The 21,967-nt window shown below is 37.9% G+C and overlaps 1 protein-coding gene across 1 annotated transcript; it reads right to left on the bottom strand.

Annotated features, from left to right (window-relative positions):
* Positions 1 to 2,000: 2,000 nt before the first annotated feature.
* BCO1 (beta-carotene oxygenase 1) lies at positions 2,001 to 21,499 on the bottom strand. The gene is made up of 13 exons (XM_014942394.1): positions 21,409 to 21,499; positions 19,105 to 19,269; positions 15,357 to 15,485; positions 13,868 to 13,997; positions 12,242 to 12,389; positions 11,331 to 11,478; positions 10,043 to 10,263; positions 8,934 to 9,191; positions 7,660 to 7,762; positions 6,728 to 6,822; positions 5,090 to 5,201; positions 4,279 to 4,447; positions 2,001 to 2,851 (listed from the first exon to the last, which is right to left on the bottom strand). The coding sequence occupies exons 2-13, from the start codon at positions 19,166 to 19,168 to the stop codon at positions 2,848 to 2,850; spliced, it is 1,581 nt and encodes a 526-aa protein (XP_014797880.1). The 5' UTR covers positions 19,169 to 19,269; positions 21,409 to 21,499; the 3' UTR covers positions 2,001 to 2,847.
* Between the last annotated feature and the right edge of the window lie 468 nt (positions 21,500 to 21,967).

Raw genomic sequence — 21,967 nt, 5'->3', positions numbered from 1 at the left:
TTAGGCCATATATTTAACATGCTTAATTGTACATTAAGAGATGAGTTGATTCCGCCTGCTGTCTTTAACAGCATCCAGGATGTGAGGAGAGAAACTTATTTGCACCGAGCAGAAGTGTTTGCAAAACTGTCATCGATTTTCACTGTCATTTCAGGAGGGAGCAAACGGCAGGTCCCCGTGGGTCCCTGTGCCCAGAGTCAACATCAACAGCAGATTTGGGTTTCGGGGGCTGTGAAACACCCAAAAGGAGATGACACTTTCTGCCCCTCCATTTGGGAGAATTAAATTTCCAGAGGGCCTGATCTTATAAAGCTGTGGTGGGTCACAGGATTTTGTTATTTGCATTTCTTTTAATTAGTGATGTCAAAAATACGGACAATTTAAAATTTTATTTTATAATCCACCCTAATTCAGTTTGATGATGTCTCCAAGTCATTTTACCACTGGGAAAAAAGAATAAAGGTATGTGGAAAGAGAAATGGATGACTTTACAAAGGCAGCCTTGTCCTTTCCCAGCTGGACACAGGGCTGGCTTGTCCTCCAGATGGAGGTTTCAGCTGGGACATCTGCACAGGCAGACCCCAGCGTCCAAACACCGCACCAAGTGCTGCTTGTGAAGCGTGTGAATGGCCCCATTTAAACCAGTTTTTTACAGCTGAACCCTCGCTCAGGAGCTTTCTGGCTGGAGAGGGGTCGCAGAGAGGAGCACTGTTTGCGATGCAACTTTGAAGAAGATTTTCAGAAGCAGCCAAGGATGTGTTTCACATCCTGGTGTGACGGAAAGCCTAAAAACATACTAATCTGCATGAAACACCAGCAACGTTGCATCACTTATTGTTATAACATACCCATTTAAAAATATTAGAAGGCCACTTCTGGCGTGGGTATAATTATCCAGGATGTCAAGTGTAGGATGAGGAAGAGCAGAAGCGATCCAGAGGACACATCCCCAGCTCTCTTTGAGGGTAATGAAAGCAGAGAGCGCTCTGCACCTTGCGCTGCTGCCGAAAGATGTATTTTGCTTCTTATTAATACTTTGGTAATTGCATACCCGAGGGAACAGTGGTTTAAATTATTGCAAAAGCTGTCATTGAGTGGCCTGGTTATTTAAAAACACTGGTCTGTGTCTGTGCCTCCCGCGTAGATTGTTATGCAGGAAAACACAGTTGTATTTCTGGTTTTTAACTCGTCCTGGTAAACAGTGTTTCTGCTTCCTCCTCCAGCGTATGTGGGGCAATGGGACAAGGCGTAACAGATAATATCCACAGCCAGAGAACAAATTAATTATTATGCTGTGTTATTTGTTCCATTTAATGAAACCTGTTGATAAAAAAAACAAAAACAACCAACAACAAACACCACCAAACCAAACCACTCTACCAACCAGAGGGCCATTTGTTACATCTTTGAGGTAATTATAGGTATGCATACCCATGGCCTGATTCTCTTGCTCAACTATGTTTTTTTTCCTTTAGTGGATCGATCTATCCTTACTATTTGCAGTCACTAAATCTAGATTCTTTTTTATGCCATTACAATGACTCCACCAGTTTTACTGGGTTAATTTATGACTTAAATTGGTGCAAAGGAAGAATCAAACCTTTCTGTCCCTCAAGATTTCATTTGTAGCAAAGGATATCAGAGAAGCAAAGCAAATGACAGGCTCGTTACCGCGTGCCGCGTTACCACAACAAAAAAAGCCCACAAGCCTTGCAGCCACTTGGCAAAGCCTCGCAATGATACGGCGTGTTACCATGTTCAGGGGAAATGTTTCATCAGATTACTATTGCAACTGCTCAAAACATCCTTGAACAAATTTATGATGAGCCATATGGGTTTATCCATATTGTCTCTGCCACAGGAGGATACCGGGATTGGCAAATCCAGATTTATATCACTGTTTTTCTCTTCAGGTTGACTACAAACTTGATGCTAATCAAATCCTGTTATCATACTGACCAAGTAAACACAGCAGACTTTGTTTAAAAAATCATACCAAGTACAAGTTCTTGTAATTTATTTTCTGCAGTATTTCTACACAAAGAACACATTTGCTTTCTTAGACTGTAGACAACAAATCTGATCTGTTTTCATGATTGATATTCCCCTATTGTGTCATCTCTGCCAGTAAGAATTAGCTCTTCAGAAGTCAAGTAACTCCTGTATCTAAACTCATGATCATCTGAAAACATAATACTATGAGTTCTACAGAAGAAATTCTGGAGACAAACTCTTAAAAAAAAAAAAAAGATCTATAATAATGGTTAGAGTTTGGATTCGTTACCACCTTATAATTCCAGAAATATTTGTGGAAACTTGTTAAATCTAAACTTTTTCAGATTAAAAGAAACAATCCCACAACTGGTGTCCTTTCTCAACATCAGAAGTCAGTTTTCCATTCCAGTTCTGCTCCCATATTACTTACAAAAATGTAATTAAATTTCTTCTTTAGCAGATAAAGCTCTCTTAAACAGTAGTGGTAATATGCCTTAAAAACACCAAAGGTGACTATTTCTGCAGACACGCCTTACTGAAGTGTTTATTTCCATTTTATGGAATATATAAACATTTGAATGGCTGAATCTGCATATTTTAACTCTAGATCTGACCACAGTGACTTTTTTTTCCACATTAAAAATAGTCTGGATATTCTTAATACTTACAAACTGCAAAGACTTAAGCAGAGAAAGGGAGGTATAGCTGCTACAGAGCAAACAAGACCTGGGGATGCTGTTGGTTCAGTTCCTGCTCTGCCGTAAACATCTTACGGAACCACGAACAAGCCACCAAAGCCCAGATTCTCACGTGATGCAGAGGCAGTAAATGACAATTATTTTGTTCTGTTTCCTACCTGTAAAACACCATGAGCATCAGAGACAGTGTTAGAGTGTGTGTATAAAAGTGAGAGATACCCAAGAAGTGTGGGGGTATATACAGACCAGACAAACACCTAAAATGCATGGATGGGTACCTAGTTTTCCTCATCAGTAAAGATGTCTCCAACACTAAAGATATGTACAATAGGAAAATACAATTTAAAAAAAGAAGAAAGAAAAGCTCTTATTTAAAGGAAAATCAATGTCCCAAATCAGAAAACAGAAATAGGCTAAGAAATGCCATTCCCATAACAAAAAACAGTCACGGTATACTTGGCATTTGAACTCTGTGTTGAAACATGCTTTTTAATTGTGACTCTAAATGAGAGTTGTGTGCTTTCACCAGGAAGCATCTGTGACAGGCAACGACAAACCCACGTCAGGACATGGATGCCCCTAAGCAGACAATAAAGCAAATGCTTAGCTATAGCAGCAATAGCTCGCAGTTTCAGCTACTGTCAGATAAGGTCTAAGTTAGGCCTTTCACTCTGTCACCTAAACAATTTGTTGAAGGTATGTATCTGAGTTCTGCTAGAAATATACTGCCCTCATTCATATGCATACTGCTATTGACAGAGACTATAACCAATATTAATAAATACCACATTCCTGTTTATCTTCCACACAATGTAATCATCTAATTACATGAAATGTCATGTCATATATTCTCCTCAAGGAAAACTGATTTAAATACAAAGTGCTTAAGATAGATTGAATAGCTCAAAAGTATAATTGAGTGCTACATAAAACCATATATTCTACTTCAAGTTATGTGGTTTTGTCAACAGAAAAGGGAAAAATACACCATGAAATTATTAGCAAAGCAGGGCTTTTTTAGGTTCTAAATTAGAAAGTTGTAGCACCTCAATGTAATACTTTGGTTATAGTGAAGTTTAAGAAATCAAGCACCAAGAGAATGCATTGCCATGAATTATTATTGTCATAGCAAATAGTTTAACGTGAGGTTTTCTGGCAGGAGACAACTTTAATTGTGAGCTGCAGTCTTTAAACAGTCCATGGAACTTACATGAGCTGCAGACATGTGTGACTCATGCCATACATCACCCTATAAATACAGTATTTTATTTGCTGAGAAAGCTATATTCTACTCAAATAAAACATTTTTTGTTACCTTTGTCTCCTGTTCCCTGCCCCACAAGTTGTATACAACTTTCACACTTAATACTGATCATTCTTGTTCTGGAATAGTTATGTACCAGTTGTACATGTAATTATTTATAATAGAAGTTATTGCTATCTCTCATAAGAGTTTATATATTGTTATTGAAGAGATTATATTCGGTCATTTCTTGTCATAAGATAAGGTTGTTGCTGAATGATATTATCCCACATTCAGCAGAAGGTTGTATCAGTCTGTGTAATAGGATAAATAGCATTTTACTCAGTCTCAGTCTTCAAATCCTTCTCTGGTATAAACATTCCATGCAGGTCCAGATGCATTTCTACATCTACTGTGGCTCGGCCCAATTCTTGGAACGTTTTAGCATCCAAGACCAGTAGGAAGGGTGCTTTGTTTGGCTCAGACACCACAACGCAGGTCAAAACAATGCCTGTAACATATAAAATGAAGAATTAGAAGCACACACTAGTTACATCAAGCAGAAAAGATAACACTGTAAGGAAAAAATGTTTCCTAAGAATTTCAGGAAACAAACTGCAAGTTTGACTGAGAGTGCTAAAGAACTATCAAATGCTTCTCTTCTGTGCTTTTTTTCTGATCTGCCTGCAGTTCATTGGGAAAGCAAACCAACACTAAATTTTGTGCCTGGCAGTTTTGGGTCTCACCCTTTCAGCCATTTGCCATTTGCCTTTACAAGGAGTTACCTGAGAACAGAGCTGGCTCGGGATCAGAGGGATACTTGCAGTGCTACTTCCTCTTCTCATCTCTAACAACACAGACTTCCCACAGCTTCAGCTGCTCCAGACTATTGATAAATCCAGCTCCGAGTGGCTCTCTGGAAAGTCCTAAGCGTTGGGTTTATTATTTATGGCTACACTGGGACATTACACAAGTTGATTTTCGTCTATTGTTGTTTTGGTTTTTTTGTCTGCAGAAGTAAAATGGCTGGTGCTAATTTTAATCTCACAGTGGAAACACCAACCCAGAGTTCTTGACTAAGAGCAGTGAAACTTGTAAAATTTAGTGCAAAGCTCATGTAACCCCAGATTTCAGAATGTTGCCATTCTTTTACCATCATCCTCTTCTCTTGCATCAGGGCTGGGAACAAAAATGGGCTCAGATGGCCAGCAGTGGTCCTCTCCCCAGTGGAGCATTTCCTTTGTCTGGACGTTAAATTTTACAACCTAAATAGTTGTAAAATAGAAAAGAAACATGTGAGTGACCCAGACAGTGGCTTATTCCAAAGGTACAAGAAGGTACAAGAAGAACAGACTGCTGGCACGGGGGACTGATGCTAAGAGTTAAGGAGCAGCAAGTCTCATCATCACAGGGAGGATACCCCTGGAAAATGTTAAACTCTGGAGTTACCTTTAGTGACTGCATAATCACACAATGTTCTTGTACTTTCATTTCATTAGAAACCAAGTGCATCTTTCATTTATGGTCTTTAAGTACTTTACAAATACAGATCATGAGAGAACCCTCACCAGAAATAATGCCCTCACTATATGGAGGGAGGGTCTAAGGCCCAGAACATTTAAGTGACTTGCACCAATCCAGGGCAATTCTGCAGTAAAACAGGAAACAGCAGTTAAACCTTCCGTTTTCTGATCCTGTGAATTATTTTCCTTTTATTTTGACCTCAATATTCCTCAAGGCCTTCTACTGTTAAGTGAGGTATATATGCCAGAATAAAGGCTATTAATAGTGATGTATAAAGATTAAACCAATGGGTAAAGAACTCCACAGATACTGGTATTAACTGAAGGAAGAGAGTATAGATTTTCCTCTCATTAGTGGGTCCAGTCCCTGACCAAACCCATCGCCAGTGGGATGCCTGGCATTTTCAGTTCAATTCTATTAAGGCTTTTTCTTTACCCAATCAGATGCAATCATATTCTTTTCTCTTTTGACTTTTAGTTAAAAAATATGTTTACACAAAAAAGAAAGCATTCAGATTACTGGAGCAAGAATTTGGAAGAATTCTCCCTTCTAATCAAGATGACAGCAATTTTGCTGACAGATTTTACTTAAGGATTATATATGGTTGTTGTTGTGCCTGCATTCATTAAAGAGCAACTGGTGTGAAACAAAAAATCTTTTATCAGCATTTTTTATTATATTTAAGTCAAGCAAGGATTATCTACACTGGAAATCACAAACTTGCAGATTTGTTTGAGCTCCTGTCAGATATGCTGCAATAAATTTTCTTGCATCATGCAGAAATCCAGCTTTATTTTGCAATCAGTCGTGGTAATTATATATAAGAATCAACAGTGTGAACTCAATTTGCTCTGCCTTACAGTCACAGAACAAGAATTACAAAGAGTGAGTTTCTCTGTACAAAACTCTTACCTTCAACTATTAATATTTTTTATCTAAATACAAAGGTATTTCCATAATTGGCCCAGTGAGGCTGTTTTAATCATACAAGTAAGCTGACAATATATGTCCAACTTTTCATCTCCCTACTTTCAAATGCTGATATTTATGAACTATAGTGTCATCATTTAGAATGATGTTTAATTTATGTTGAAAAAAAAAAATCCACTTTCTGGGCTCAGGACCACACACTTTGAATTTCCATGTATGAATAAAGATTAGGCTATATTTTGGGCCAAACTAGAAAAATATGGTCTACATAACAACTGCTTAAATTTGATTTGTGTCCTATAAATAAAGTTCCTGACTCTGTAAATGTTAATTATACCTTTGTAGGAACTGGAGTCCACTGCACTTGCGTTGCAAAGACGTACTTGTATTTTTTGCTGTTATAGTTGTAGTTGATGCGAGGCAGTTCTATCCCTGAGTAAAATAAAGTTGAAGACTTAGGAACAAGAGAAGAAAAATAACTAAAATGTATATTTACATGCCAGTCTTCAGGAAGCTTTGCTCTATGAAAAGCCTTGATGGTCTTTTAAAACAGGTGTTGCATAGATTTTGTATGTCTTAATTTCTAAAAAGCTAAAGATGGACACTAACACAATATAATTAAGCCAGCATTGTTAATTCAAACTTGACAATTTTTCATTTTTAGGGATTCATTATACTGGAATTTATGATAGTTTAGGGGGGTTTTGGTGGTGGGGTTTTTTTTTTTATCTTCATAAATACATGAGATGTGAACACCTTGAGATATAATTGGAGGCTACCATTCTAGGAAATTATTTTCACTTTAGGCAAATATACACTCTTTACAGGTTATTGTTATTATGCCCTGAAAAAATGTTAGAAGTCCACTTTCAAAGGCAATCTTTATAAAAGACAGCAATAACTGAAGTTAAAACAGACCTGTTTAATTAAAGTTACTCTTGTAAGTGGATTTGCAAGCCATATTAGTAGTTTAAAGATGAGACTTGGGATCCTACATGAATATCAAACTGATGAAATTTTAGACATTTAAAGGATTTCACTTGATAAATATATGTCTGAGACATTCAGGGTCATATATTACTGGATAGACCCAGAGGAGGGCAGTAAAGAAGAGAAAAATTTTGTCAATATCTACACTAAACATATTAATTAAAAGTCTCTTAACTTTATAAACATCTTACATATATGAACACTATTCGGCATTATTAGAAAGCACCTGTGCATGTGTTAGAGAACATATTTGAGATTTGTGTAATGGATATGTCTCACCTTCACATAGTATTTCAGGCTGGCAATAGATGCTGCCATCTTTCTCTTTTACAGCAGTTGCAGTAGATGGAAGTGTGACTAAATTAGAACCTACCTCGGCGTCCTGAAAGAGACATACGCTGAAAAAGTAATGTGTCTCTAAGAATATGCTTCTAATTTAGATCTTTCATCAGGTTTGATATTAATATAGACAATTTGGGGATTAAACAAATAATCCAGCTTCAAGAAGAAATTCCTTTTTACTATCCTTTTTGTAACATTAGATTCTGACCTTTTCATTAGAAATCTTGTTAGAGAATTTTAGTATATCAGAGAGTAATAATTTTGAATCATACTGAGCCTTTAGAAAGGTTTAGATAGACATGGCTATCTTCCAGAAGCACAATAAATGGATTACATAGTTTGCAAATTTAATTAATGAAGATGGGTTTCAAGGAATTAGGTATCAAATTCCCACTAAAACTCACCAAGGTTAGGGGTTTTGCACCTGCTATAAATCAGGTGCAAAAATAGGTGTAATGTACTCATTTTTAATACAGTATTGCTGAATTCTTAAGATTGCAGGGTAGTCTGGATACGTGGTGTGAACCAACACATCCTTTGTCATTGCTGCATAACTGTTTTTGAGACATGAACAAAGCAGCAAGATTCTAGGATGTAGAAAGAAAAAGTATACACCATTCCAAATATAGCAGGCACAAACTTGCCCAAGTTTTTATATTGCTGGGCAGTATAAAATCTTCCCTGCAAACAATGACGTAAAATGATGTTTTAAATTAAACTGAAAGATAAAATCTTTCCTCTTCCCGGTAAATCTCACACTTAAATGAAATATTCCAATTTTAATAAAACCATTGCAACAGTTGGGACTGTGCGTATATTATATATATCACTTCCAGTAAAGTGGAAGAAATATATTGTGCAAAACCTCGTGCATGCCCTTCCAGTCAACAGCCAAGTTCATGTATCTGCTCGTATTTGACAGCATCTTACAAATAATCTCACTGGTAAAGAAATTCTGTATGCTCACCAGCCCTGTTTTCCATAAAGGATGGTATCAGAACCTAGATCCATGTAACTCTATGTCCAGCTGCTCACTGCTATTTCTCACAATACATACACAAAACAAAACTCCTGCATGCTTTGTGTGTTATTTTTAAAGAATCAGAAATTTGCCCATAAGGGCTGGAAACTAATAATTCGCTCATTATTCACACCGATGTATTTGAAATTACTGATCAAAGAACAGATCCAAAAGGTCATTTTCTTTCTACCTTGTCATACTGCAGAGGAACAACAAATCGCTTGCTGGTTGGTACAGAGGTAAGCTTGTTTTTCTCTTCAAAGTCCTTAGTCAGGTTTTTTAAATAGAACATATCGTATAGGCTGTTGTCTGTATAAGCAATAATATCAAAAATAATGTGGCCATCCTCTTCATAAGCATTTATATGGTGAAAAAGCACCATAGCATCAGTGTGGAACTTGGTGGATATTTCTTTTTTAGTCTTCTTGTCTACAAAGTGAAACCAAGTCTGAAAGATAGGAAACATTATTTAAAAGTGTTAATGATCAGCAAATAGTTAGTTAGGAAACTGTTTTCTAATTGTAGCCATCAACATTCTAATGTATTGTCTGTTTCTACTGAAGCATATTAAGAATTCAGATTTGCTGCTAGGAGACAAGAGGTTCCAATCTGAAGACCAAAAATGCAGGAGTAAAATGAGTGTAGAAGTGCTTTAACTTCATTTTATTGTTTCAAATTACTATTTTGGCTAGGCTGAGGATTGAAGTTTTCCGGTAAAACCTTGAAAATCCCCTGCTCTATTTTTAAGTTAAATAAATCTGCCTTAATCCAAGTCTCTCTGCAGTGCTCTGTGCTGGTGTCCTCTACCCCAGCATGTCCCACTTATTGAGCACATGGAAATAAGGTCCTCAGAAAGGTTTTGTTCCTCAGTTGACACAGTGAAAGACTCTCCCTTTGTTAGATTCAGGCTTTTCCACCACTCTGGCTCTCCTGTCTGATGCAGTGGATCTAGAGCAGATCTCAGCCACAATATATAGTATTTTGTTTGGATCAAGAGCAACTGTATGTGTCTGGGATGCTACCAGTTTTGAATTTCTCTGCTGGCAGAGAATACTTCTAACACTGCCAAACTATCTTCTTTCTCAAGCATTTCTGTATCAGATATTTCTTTTGTGAGATTTCTGGATAGAGGAGACAGTTTTCAAAAAGTACAACTTCTAAAACAAATGTGCAACATGAAAATCAGGGATTGAATAAAAATGAGGGCTTACTGAAATTAATGAACCAGATGACAAACAGAACAGTGTGGAAGAGGTTACTGGCCTGGCTGACTCTATTACTCAGCATTAAGAAAAATACCTTCTCTTCCTTGTGATAGGCAAGGCAGGAAGCCCAGTTCACACCTCGAATGTAGGCAGTTGCCATTTTGACAATATCCAGTTTGAATGGCTGCTCTATGAAGATAATGTAATTTTCTGTGATTCCAAAGCTATGGTAGTAGCTTGGGTGGAGCAAGGAGCGAGAAGGGATGGAGCACATCACTTCCAGATTTTTAAAATAAGATTGCTTCTTCTCTTTTTCTGAACATAAATGATAAAAAAATACAATTATATTTATAATAAATTCCAATCCAATCTTGTGCTTGGATTTCTCCCATGTATGAAGTCGGAAAGAACAGGTTTCTCTCAGCTTTATTTGCATTTTCCTGTTAAGAAAATGGTTCATTTCCTCCTGCAGAATTAACATGGAAGTTTGCATGTGAGTGAAGCAATACAGTAATATTACAATGCTGGATCCATTCAGACAGAACCCCCTCGTCTTAGTATTTCATTCCACCAGTTACTGTCTTCAGAAGTCCCAGCAAAGAGGAGAAAGGTGTTCAATTAAATTGGCACCTTTACAAGGGGGTTCAAATGCCCCCACGTGTCTGAGCTTCTGAGATGTTCCTGTTTGATCTACACTGACTTTGCTTGAGCACGGGCTAGAAATTACAAACTAACCTTTCAGCTGTGGAAAGCCTCTCGATTGTTCAACCAAGAGGACAGATATCACATTAGAAGCTGATTTTAAAGAACACCACACAAAAAGGATTGTCTTGAAGGAAAAAGAGCAAGTTACTTGCTCTGTGAACAAAGGATGGTATCTCAGTAAGGCCTAGTGTAGTCCATTTTAGAGAGGAATTAACTCTATATTAGATATTATTTGGTATTATGCTTGCCTATAATCACAGTATCAGCATTTTAAGAGCATTATCATTTATGAATAAAATCAAAATTTACATATTCAAATTTATATACTGCCCTATAGATAAAACTGTTTCTGTTCATCCTCCTGCTATACATTACAATACAGGGAATGCAAATTCTTCTAAGAGAGTTAGTTCACTCTAGTAATATTCAAAGTACAATTCTTCTAAAAGCAATGTTCTTCAAACTGAAACACCCTGTTTACACAGTATTCAAGATGAACCTTTGTAATAGCACATGCCCAGACAGGCTAAGCAGTTAACATTAAGTTCACAGCAAATTAAAATTAGGAAAATGAACACAATCAGTTTCTAGAAGAGCTTTGTCATCACCCCTTAACCTCAGAAGAAAACAAATTGCTAACAAGTTTCTAGAAAATACTGATAGAAGACATATCTTACCTGGCACAGAGGGAGGTATCTTAAATAGAATGTATTTTGTCTTCCCTTTATCAACTATTGAAGTACCCATGTTGAGAACATTTCCAGCACTGTCATAGTGTGGGTGAGACGTTGCCAGATTTACAGCTACGTATTTGCTGTAGTCAACCTGGAAAACGGAGAGATTTTAGAGATCTTAGGAGATTTTGGAGATGTGTAAGAGAATTAAAATTCATCTCACTTATATAGGTACCCAAATTATTTGCTAAAGCAAACTACAGAATATGAATTACATTCACCTTGTAGCCACATAACACAACAGGAGGACTGGCTCAAGGAGTTACTCTGCAAATGCCCATTTCACCCTGAAAGCAGTTTATTTAATAGGGCTACAAGTCTAGCAATCTTCTGGGGCAAAAAGATTTTTTTATATAAAGCTTGGAAATTGTACTCAAACTGTACTGCATGCTAGAAAAACCTCATTGCATATTTCAATATGTGAAGATTTCATTTTAATAATTAAGTAATATCTTGCATAAGGTACTTGAAAAGTAGTCATATAACTGACCTACTGAATTGTTAATTATGTAAATCACTCGATAACTACAGACGCATAATAATGGAAATCATCCAAAACAATCACATCATAAGCGTATGTGGTATTATCGCTGCAACCTTGCTAGATCATGTACAAGTGAAATTGCCCAAAGCCCAGCTTTTCCCAAACTACGTGGGATTTAATTTTGAACTCATGAGTTCTTAAAGACCTGGTATCTTCACAATTTCACTTTATCATGGTTTCAAAAGTGAGGGAATAGCAGAAGTGGAAAAGTGTCTCTCCTGTTTTGTGTTAAAGGATCTTTATGAGTCAGCCTGAAACTTCATTATTCATTAGCAGATGAGGAACCAGAATGACAGACAGTCGTTTATACCTTCTCTAATGTCTCCAGAGTCTGCGGATTAATTTTCCTGATGAAGTTAGTCTCACTGGTAGCATAAAAATCATCCCCAGTTTTCATAATGTTGATCAGGCAGTTGTCTGTGAACTCAGGAATGGTGTGGGACAGATATGAGAATGCCCTGTTTGGGGGAAATTTCATATTGGCTAATTAGAGCAGCAGAAGCTGTACCAGCTTTTACCCGCGCACAGCAGAAGCCACCCGAGCAGCGCGGGCTGTGCCCAGCAGCAAGGTCACGGAGCTGGCTCTGTCTTTTCCTGGCTGTGCCTTCTTCTGGAAGCTCCCGCACTGCCTGGGTGGAAGGGGTGGAAAAGCAGAGGAGATGGGACTTCTGCAACACCCTTGGCCTGGGCAAGGGTAAGGACATGCATGGCACTGCTTTTCCATACACAAATGGCCATCCCGGTCCTGCCCTGCTGTCAGCCCTAACATATGCCCTGCTTTATCAGGAGGAGCTAATTACATGTTCTCCTGTGCAGAGAGAGACCTTGTGAGAATTTGGCCTAACAGCTTCTACCTAAAAGCTGGTAGGTTTTTCAGGGTATGCCTTCTTAAAATACATACATTCATATACTCCTTGATGGAATATATTTGTTCCCAGTGTTATCTTGTATCACAATTATGATTTCAAAGAAGACCCAGCTTCACACGTGGGCTTGAGAGTTTTCCTTATCAGGACTTTATCATATTCACTTGAAAGCAAGACAAAGTTGATTAGATACATTTTGAGCTTAAAATGGCAGCATTACCCAGTTACTGCCGGACAAGGGAAGAAAAGCATCTTACCTCAGGGAAGCAACTTACAACATATCAACTATTTTGCAATAACTATCCATGCATGAGCTCTTAGCAGACATCAAATTCAAGGTCTTTAGAGGTAGTCCAGACAGGAAGAAGAGATGAGTAAGCTACTTGCATTTGTCAGGGAACATCCACAGCCAATTTTACAAGACAGGTGACAAGATGATGACTTACACCTTGCCTCTCATATACAGCCTATCATCCTCTCTAATGGCACGACATCCCAAGTGGTTCTGATTTTGAATACAAGATTAGCTCAGGCCTATGGGTGCAGTCCTTCAAAGCACTCCACATGACTCAAGAAATAATTGAAATTTTTCATCACTTCCTTCTGATTTTGGTAAAAATGGTCTTTAATCCAGAAGTTTTTCTGTGTTTTTTTTTTTAAAATTTATTAATGGTTTTCTTCTTTTTATTGAATGAACTTTTCATAAAGACATTCCCCATCTCTTAATCTTTTCCTTTCCTGCTGCTTCTCCCACTACAGAGTACAATTTTTATAAATTTCTGCAAAACACTTAAAAAATATCTGGTTTTTCAAAATTTCAACAAAATCTACTTGCAATAGTGAATAAAACAGCCAATATTGCTAATAAAATTAATTTTAAATATTTGTCCTAAAATAATCCATAGACAATATGGTGCCAGATGTATCTCTTGGCCTTGTCAGTATTTGGAAATTGTAAATTTACAAAACAAATTTCCTATTTGTAAATATCTGTCAAGGGTAAATGGAAAGACACCTGTGCTAGAGAGAGAAGAAGACAGAAGAATCTTACTGGAAAAAGGATTGCTTACTTGGCAAATATGTTTTTGCATGGATCTGGATAAGCCATAGTTCCAAACTCAGACACCACGATTCGGTTTGCTTCTATATTGTAGTTGTACGTGTCGCTCCGGAGATACTTACTCCTGTAGTAAACTTCACCTGACAAAGGCCAAACAGGTTTCCATCACATTTCATCCTGAATTCTTTAGAATAGGTAAAGTCTGAGGAAGAGTTTCTCAAGCAGCTGTCCTTTAGCTAAGAAAAGCTTGCAATGAAACCCACAATGCCCTAAATCCCTATTTTGGAAGGGTTTTTCAGGTATCTAAGGAACCTGGGACTGTTCTTGTGGCTGCTGAGATTGGTTACAATTCATCTCACTTCCTGGACTCCCAACACATTTGGACAGTACCGGGAAGAGGAAAGGAGGGAATTGGATAAATTATTCCAGTAAAGCAAAACAAGCTGTGTAAAAATTATTAATTATACATCAATGTGTGGGTGGTGATAAATCTCCTCTATTGGCAAAATTTAGTTACAAGAGAGTAACAAAGGAATCAATGTCTATCCTAAACAATTTAATGGACCACTATACTTCAACTAACTGAGCTCTGTTTGCTTTAGGTGAGTGAAATATACTGGCAGCTTAAAAAACACTGGTCATTAGGTTATTTTGTTAAGGATGTAGAGCAGGGCAGGCATGGGGTTCCTGCAGTTGCATTAAATGCCTCTGATCACAGAAATGGAAACTACAAAGCAAACACTAGGAATGGAGGATGACAGGAGTAAAACCCAGCTCTTTAACAGATACATACTTTTTGCAGCAAGAATCTAGGTGTAAAACATCCTGCCTCACACTGTGAAACAGCTGAACTGATAAACAATGCTTTAACTGAAAACAAAAAATGAAATTGTTTTGGATAGGGGAGCTGCCTGTTTTCCCTCCACATGGATGACAAGTAGGAGGACTGCTTGTCGGGGTGTCAAGTACACCTAAGTGAGGGTTGATATATGAAGTGGCACAGTGGCCCAGTTTCTCTCCTGGCAGCTGCAACCAAATCCCAGAAGGGGAATGTTAGTCTTCCCTGAAATGAGGTTGTTCATCCACAACAGGAAAACCTCCGGATATTGCAGTACTTTTGGTTGATCCAGTTTGAAACAATAGAGGTTTTCTTGCTCTGGGTGGACGGCAAAGGCTGTCCTGCAGTGACCTGCTGAGAGCTGGTTGCAGGCTGTCCTGCAGTGCTGAGAATATTGAACTTTGGCACTCCAGAAAAAAAAAAGGACAACAAAATCTATCTCTGCTAACAGCCCTGCAGAGATCCTCCCGCTGCTGCTCTGCAGAGTGAGGTGTGAGTGTATGTTTGGAGAGACTTTCCCCAGAGCAGCTACCACCTCACCACGCATGCCACTTTGCAGACAAAACCTGCAACGTTCTAACGCTAATCAAACTCAAAACAGAATTAGCAACCAAGATTTGGGTTGTTAAGCTTTTTTTAAATCTGACGTGCAATAACTTACCATTTTTAATTGTAAAGGTGTGCAGCAGAGCCAAGCCATCAAACCAGTGGTTGTACTTAGTGTCTCCTATGGTGTGCATCCCTGGGCCGTTTCGGAGGAGTATCCCTTGCAACCAAGTGGGCAACTGACCTGTGAACAAAAAGGAGATACCAGGATCCATTCACTCAGGAGAGTGGCACGTTACAGGACAATTTTCCTTAGGGCATAGGCTTCATACAGGCAGGCAGACTATGGGTATATGTCAAGATTTGTAATAGCATATAATTTTGTTGGAGTTTTGGTTAACAAAAATACGACCTGCTTAAAAATGTGGCATTAGTAATGCTCTGCGTGACTATTGCTAGATGAGACTACTGTAAGAAGATGAGATTGGTGGAACGTAATTTGCTAAATATCAGGAATTAAATGAAGTTGGACCTTTCTTTCCTGCACTCAGATTTTAATGTGATACATTTAAACCCTTTTACTCATGCCAGGAAAAGCTAGAGCTTATCAGAAATAAACGTATTTTATAGGCTATATGACTTGGCCTTGAGTACATAATTTAAACTTCAGGCTAAATTAATTCCAGTAAAAGTTTCATTAATTAAATTACATAACATAATACAGAATCATTTTGGGAATGCTTTTGTGACACTAGTCAGAATGTTGGTATTTTGAACACAAATAGAGTACGAATATTATAATTAGAATATATGAATACGGTTGAGGTTTGAATATGAAATGTTCCTCATCAAATCCCTGCAAAGAATACATTACCTGCCATTTGACACACAGAGTAACAATTAAAGAATGTCATTAGGATTAAAAAGCTGAACACAAGCATATCAGACACTAAATTAAAAACTTCACTTGCTTCTTTGTGTGTTTATGCCTCCTGAGAGAATATTTAAGATCACATACCACTTTTCTACACAATTCCTGCACTGAGCATTGTCTTTGCATAAAAAGCACTTCAGAACTTTTAATTCTACTTCTCATTTAGTTTGGGACCTCATCTTGAATATGTGGACACACTTTCTTATTAATACTCCCTTAACAAGAGATAGAAATGTCCTCCCATGGAAATATTCCATTTTGTCAGTTGCAAAGGTAACAATTTGTTTTGCTGTAAGACCTTTTGAGATCCTGAAGGGACTCTGGCCACTTCTTAAGAAAGTATCTCCTGAATTTTTACTTTTTTTGATAAGGGAGACAAGGACATTTGCCACTTCTTCAAACAAATGACATTAAGGACACAAGGAAAACCCATCCAAATGCAAAGGTAAATGTCAGCTTTACCTAAAACATATTCTCAGTCACGACAACCAAATAATACTGTATGCCACAACTTCATTAGGGTTACAGTTCTAGAATATAAGAGGAAGATAAAAAATTGATGACACAATCGATGGTGGTATTAGTATTAATACTAGTATTATAATATTCTGGAAGAGCCTTGAAAACCAAAGCTTACTTGCCTTTCTAATACAAGAAGTTACAATGCAATAATTATAGTTCTTTTTTTGCATAAGCTGACCAAGGTTTAATCTTTAATACAGATAGTTGCACAGAAATTGAGTAACTAAAAATAGTTGGTGAGAAGACAGTGAGGAAATTGCAAGTTAACAGAAGAAAAGTATCCTTCAGAGAGAATAGGATTGTGATCTTAAGTATATATTCAAAATAAATACATAATTTTTGTTTGGCTGACTACTGCATATTAATTGCTGAAGAAGTTTAGTCTGCTCACGTGCCTGAAATACAAGTGTTTCTCTTCTTGCCACTTCCCTTTCCAGAGTTTTCTGTTATTTGGCAACAGAGGACTGTAGGCTCTGCTATTTTCCACTACTATGGGCAACTGCAGCGTAGCGAGTGGAGCCTTTTGTGCTCCTTCCCTCCTGCCAACGCTGTTTACGACTGTAAACCTGTGCGATGAGCATCAGCTGCTGGTCATGCCCCAATAAACCTTTTGCTACCAGTGAGTTGAGGCTGACTGTGTGTGGTCCTGCTGCAACCGGTCCTTCTTTCCCTGCAGTGAAAATATAACACTTCTGCATACGAGGTCTTGTGGGTTTTTGACCCCGTAAAACTGCTTTGGGGCCCATCGTTCAAGAAAAACAGATATTTCTGCAATTCAGAGAACGTCTTGCAGCTCCTAGGGCTAAAAATTTTGTTTAGAAATTATTCCTGCGTATCAGATTAATGATGCTCAAAAATTATTTTTCAAAAACTAAAAATACAGGACAGGCCAATAAAATAATTTCTCTGTGGACTTGCTGCAGGTTCTGAAACTTTGGGTGTAATTCAGTGTCATTTCTGGCATAATTTCAGTATGAAAATCATGGAGCAAAGGAACATCTGGCTTTCAGATGAAAATTCATCTCAGTGGGAATTAAGAATTTCTGTAAATCACACTGGGTACCAATCAGCATCCTAATGTGCTTAAATAGCTTTAAAAATCTGGAACTTGGATATTTTTGCTTCAGACTTTTATCTGAAGTGGAAATAATGATACTTTTCTGTACCGTATGAGGACATAATAGTGACACAGTAAAATCTCCAAATATTTGGAAGTTCATTATCATAGCAACGGAGTCTCGCACAATCACATGCTGTACAGTGTTTAGGAGGGCATGGGTTAAATTACAGCTGACGTTGGAAGTATGGGGTCATATTTACAGGGTACATATTGAGTAACAGGGAGTCAAAATACTGGCAGACCTCAGGGCCAGCAAAATATTTAAAGAGGTCAAGGTTCTCTTTAGTTTTCATAATTGGTAAATCCTGAATCATTATTATCAATGACAGAATATTTTGTATACATAATTTTGTTTACCTAAATATGCAGATCAAATCTGATAAATGGTTTGTTTGCAAACAACTTTGCATGTTTCAATAAGTTTTTATCTTGAGCAAAAGAAAACTAAAAGGCATAAACCCACTGCAAATTATAACAAAGGACTTTATCTGATTTGAAACAACATATTTTCCAATTCAGCCACCAAACTGAATAACAACAAGGAAGTCTTGACAGTTTTGTAATCTTTTTAAGTGTCATACTAGGGAAGTGATTTTAAAATTGGTATTAGATGCCTACCAATTCTTGGACCACATGTTAGAAAAAATGCAGCATATATTTACTAAATAGGGGTTCTTAGCTACAAAACTCTCCCGTAGCTGTAGCAGCAAACTCTTCTGTAAAGTAAAAAAAGCTGTAAAAATAATAGATTTATGTAGCGCCCATTCCTAGAGAGCCACTTTCTGACGGATACTTGCAGTTTTTACTGGATTAACTTCTGAACTCTCTTTTAACAGTACAGAGTAGCACCCATCACTGCTGCTTTTCTATTTAGAAACACTATTGTTGAAGAGTTTCAATTTTAGTGCCCCTCTCCAGGCGGGCAGGAAGCGTGTGAGCAGACAGAGGGTAGGGAAGGGTTACAGAGAGGAGAAACCGAAAGCCTGAGGAGAGCCATGGCGGAGGGGGTGTCACCAGATTAAATCCCGGGACTTTCTCCCTCAAGCCTGTTCAAACTGACGTTTTGGAAAAGTACACAGAAATGCCCATAAAGTGAGAAAAACCCCACAGTGGGGGCAAAAATATCATCTGAGCTCAGTCCTTTAAACAAAATTCACTTAATGCTTCTTCTCGCTTTCTCAGTTTCCCTTTTCAGTGCTGTTTTGGGTAAACAAGTGTTTCAGTGTTTACCTCTTCCAAAACACCAAAGTAACCAAACATATTAGGGCAGATTTTTCTTTCACTTACCTTTCACCTCAGCTTTTATGGGCTCTGGATGTTCTTCTTTATTTCTACCAAATATCGTATCCATCTCTGCTTATCTGGAATAATCACTTTCTGTGTCCTCTCCCCAGCTGCTCCCGCAGCCGCAGTGGTCCCCTCCTGTCTGGGCTCTCTGAGAACAGCGCTTTCCTGTTACATACAAAGATAAGGTCAAAGTGCAGTGCGAGCTAGCGGCCGGTGGCTTATAGACTGACAATTTATAATAGCTGATCTTTAATCCCTAGCACATACACTTACACATTCTTATTAACTCCTTCACTCATTCAAAGGGGAATTAAGAAAAACACAACTTGCCTGCTTGCGGCATATGAAGCGGCCAGGCACAGCCGGTGAGTCAGGTGGAATGAATCTGAAACACCACTGGCAGCATTTCCAATCAAATTTTAGGCACTGCGTGAGGGTGCTTGCCCCATTGGCAGGTAGGGAGAGAAAAGGAAAAGAAATCTCTACCCACTGTTCTGAATTAGGGGGGTTCGTCCCTTTCCTTCCATTCTGTAAAATTTAAACTGGGCTATTCCATTAATCAACAAAATTTCATCAACAGTCACGTGCTATATTGCTTTATATACAAGCTGTTCCAGAATGTACTGTCTGGCACATTTTTGAATTAAACATTTTTTCACAAATACTCACCATACTGTACCCTCCCATATGTGACCTGAATCCACTCTGTGAAAGTATGGCAGGAATCATTGAAAATAAGATGGATTTTTAACTTCATGCTTTTGTTTCTAGATAAGGTACTTAACTAGGTTCAATGTTGTTAATTTTAAAATCCTCTGGGAAAAGAATTATTTCAATAAAAAGCATGTGATTGCAGAGCAAATCATAGGCTCCATTGAACATGAAGGATAAAAAGATTCTTTACACAATTATATATTATGCAATTTCATATGAGGTTACCATAAAATCCGATTTTTTCAGCTAAATCGCCATTGTTCCCAAAATGTTTTCACATCACTTCTTAAGGCTGACTGATCTTTTACAAATATATATTTATTTCTCGTATTTTATCTGGAACACAATTTGTGCTACACATGACTGCTCTGACCCTCTTGTTATGCACATACATTGCTCCTCTCTTCCCAACCTGTTGTCTGTTGTCTGGCCTGTCTTCACTTTGGGAGATCATCAGGACAGCTTTACTCAAAACGAGGTAATGGACTTTTCAGCAATGTTAAAGACTGAAAAGGATCTGGCAAAAAAGCAAAGCCATCTCACTCCACCCCCACTAAGCCCTGGGGACATCTTCTCTGTCCATGATGTTCTGCTTTGCTTTAGTACATTCTCTCCAGCATATCCTCATCTATTTACATGGCCACAGCCCTTAATGCTGCAGTCTTAATTATCTGATCCGTGAGTGGTCTAATCTGTACCAGCACTAACTAGACTGTTCATCTAGTTTAAGATTCAGCCAGGATGAGATAATTGGAAACCTTGTTAAAAGTTATTGGAATGGAAGAACAAGGAGCTACAGATATCCAGCAACTTTTGAAATCAACCCCAATGTGTTTTGGTAGCTAATTTCAGGTGTCTGTGCCTGAAAGTTTTGTCCCATATTGTGTACAACTTAAATAAGGAGGCCTTCCAAAGGTAATTTTTCCTGCTTGTCAGTGAAAAATACTTTATTTAGCAGTAAAAAACTTTTTGTTTTGTTTTTATCATGCTAATGACAGATAAGCGTTTAGTAACCTACAGAGAGATGATTTTTTCTTTCTGTGTGATTTCCTCCATTTTACATTGAAATGGAAAAATATCAACACATTGATTTACAATTATAATGTGTAATTATCAGCAGAAGTAGCTGCGGATGAGGTGACACTTCAAATTTTATTATTTCACTATGTTTCTTCTCCCTTTGTAAAAACACATGTTCGATGGGAGAGAATGGAGAAGGTTACAGAACTCCATGTTCTAGAGAACACAGAGGAAATACATCTCTGGAGAGAATACCTGTGGCTCTTTGATCTTAGGTTTAACAGACACATTGTCACTCATGTTTACCAAAACATTATAAATTCAGGGAGACTGTGCTGTCTTGCTCTTCCCAGCAGGGGATACCGAAAACATAAGCCCTAATGCAAATGATCCAGCCCCGTGGTTTGAACAGCCTCTCCTGATGCTTGACTTTAGTTACAAACACTTCCCAGTTGCAGAATCCTTCAAATACAAATCTTTCCACAACCAAACCCAGCATTCCCCCCCCTGCCCCATTTTCCTCTCTGTTCACCCCTCATGACAACATTTTTGTTGTTACCAGCTCCTCACCTCAGGCAGGTTTTCTTCACTGTATTTTTTTTCTGCTTTAAACAGTTGTGGTGAAGGCTACAAGCTGTTCCACTTGGGTTCTTTTTGCTTTCACTCCCCTCCAGTCCCTGAGTGCCTTGAGCTTCTCTCACATACCTAAAAAGGACCATGAAGACATCTTTGGAGCAAAGCATTACTCTGCCCAGCATCGGTCTGGCTGTGGCCATACAAGGCTGAGAGGATGATGATGAGGGTGGGATCTCTCTTTGCTCAATGGAAACAAAATTTCCCAAGAAAGAGGAGGCAGTTATCTAAATTTCTAGTATAACAATAATGTCATTGCCATGTGTCTACCTTTGTACTTTTGGTTCACTTACACAAGTAAATCATTGCCTTATAAATCAGAGAGAGACCAATATTATTTCTTATCTCTATATTGATTTATAAGTACTTAATTTACTTTAATCTCAACCTCCCTCTTATAAAATTTGAGTTCTAATTAAAGCCCACTAAAAAGGTCAAATTAACTGAATATGACTTTAAGCTGTGCTAAGAACTTTCAACTATCAACTGTTATCTA

Source organism: Calidris pugnax, unplaced genomic scaffold (genome assembly GCF_001431845.1).
Source record: "Calidris pugnax isolate Ruff unplaced genomic scaffold, ASM143184v1 scaffold28, whole genome shotgun sequence".
NCBI lineage: Eukaryota > Metazoa > Chordata > Aves > Charadriiformes > Scolopacidae > Calidris > Calidris pugnax.
This window is presented reverse-complemented; position numbering and strand designations above follow the sequence as displayed.